Source organism: Pundamilia nyererei, unplaced genomic scaffold (assembly GCF_000239375.1).
Source record: "Pundamilia nyererei isolate P.nyererei 1_Seehausen unplaced genomic scaffold, PunNye1.0 scaffold00042, whole genome shotgun sequence".
Taxonomy (NCBI): Eukaryota; Metazoa; Chordata; class Actinopteri; order Cichliformes; family Cichlidae; genus Pundamilia; species Pundamilia nyererei.
Window position 1 is genome coordinate 1,633,737 of NW_005187443.1, and position 1,459 is coordinate 1,635,195.

The 1,459-nt window shown below is 40.1% G+C and overlaps 1 protein-coding gene across 2 annotated transcripts in view; it reads right to left on the reverse strand.

The window, feature by feature from the left end:
* The window catches only part of LOC102204673 (retinol dehydrogenase 12), a 10,890-nt gene extending 9,491 nt beyond the window's left edge, over nt 1-1,399 (reverse strand). For both annotated transcript variants that reach the window (XM_005731273.2, XM_005731272.1), the window contains exon 1: nt 1,160-1,399. In XM_005731273.2, the coding sequence (XP_005731330.2) occupies nt 1,160-1,319 (160 nt within the window). In that variant the 5' untranslated portion in view covers nt 1,320-1,399. The remainder of the gene's footprint in view (nt 1-1,159) is intronic.
* Nucleotides 1,400-1,459: the final 60 nt, after the last annotated feature.

Below are 1,459 nucleotides of genomic sequence, written 5' to 3' on the forward strand. Positions count from 1 at the left end.
TTTTTTTCCTCGCTACCTGGCCTGACCTGTCTCCCCAATGTGATGTTTGTATTGTATGTACGGTCGGCAAGGTCTGTCATCTCGGTTGTGGGCAAAAGATCTCATCTCATCATCATCTCAAATATTAGGTGATGTGCTGGGCATGAAAATCCAAAGCATCAAACATTTTGACGGCACATAAAAGGTGTGTAGCTAACATTGAATGTCTCCTTCCTAATCATTGTTGCCTCTACCTCCTACATTTTTACTATACTGGTTTTAGTGCTTCTCCTATTCTCTAAACAACTCTGTTACCTTTAGATTTAATAAAGGCGCAAGAACTCATAGGTTAGATTGTTAGTCCTTGAATAAATGTTTAATGTAGGTGAAATTTTAGATGACACTTTGTTGAACACCCTTTGATCTGGAGTAATAAAAGGAATTTTTTGATTATTTTTTTTTTAACTTCCAAGTAAACAATTAACATGCTTCAAGGTCACCTTATCTATATTAGTGCAGCACTGCAACTCCCGAAGAATGAGATTTAGCATTTTAGGTTTAGAATGACTTTAAAATAGATGCATATAGATAGATGCATAGATCATGGTCATGATGAACAGCAATGGGAACTATATTCTAAGACCACAAAAACCTCCTAATAACTTTAAACAGCAGGGATACTGAATGCACACATGTAAGTGTCTGAGAGCTGAGAGGAATGAAAGCTGGAGTTAGAACCACTCCATTTTACCACAGAGTTTTGCCTCGATTTACGTCGCGGTCATGCAGAATCTCTGACAGATTTTTACACGATCTTATCAAAGCATCAAAGCATGTCGGCCGCTTTTCAGTGTAATTTTTTATTTTTTTTGAAGTGCAACAAATACAGCCTCTCTTCATGTTCTTGCTGCTACCTTGTTATTTCCTGTAATTCCTGCAAATGAGATCCTCAATTTAGTGATGACACACCCTGGGATCACAATTGGCGGATAACCCTTCATAGCCATGGAATGTGAAGCCAAAACAAAATAAATAAAAAAATAAGAATAAAATAACCCCCAAGCCCCCAAACAAACAAACAAACAAACAAACAAACAACAAAAAGACCTCAAGAATTCAGAATTTTAACAGCAAAATTCGCCTGCAGCTCTGTGTTAGTGGCTCTTAATATTCAACCAACCAGTATTGGCTCCCGTCACTATGGCAGTCTTCCCTGTCAGCCGCACGGCGCAGGCTTGTGGATTCCAGCGGTTTCGCATCTGCAGGCGCACAACAGCAGCCAGTAGCGCCGTCGAAACAGCCCAGAATGGGTGATAGAAGAAACCCAGCCAAGCCATCATCCTGCCGATGAGTCTAACGTCCGCGGGAAAGAAATAGACTGCTTTCCCTCCTCTCACCGCTTTAAGTAGGCGTGTTATGATTCAACTATCCAAGCACGTGGTTTAATCTTATATCGGAAGAGGAGTTGTTTTGTTTTTTC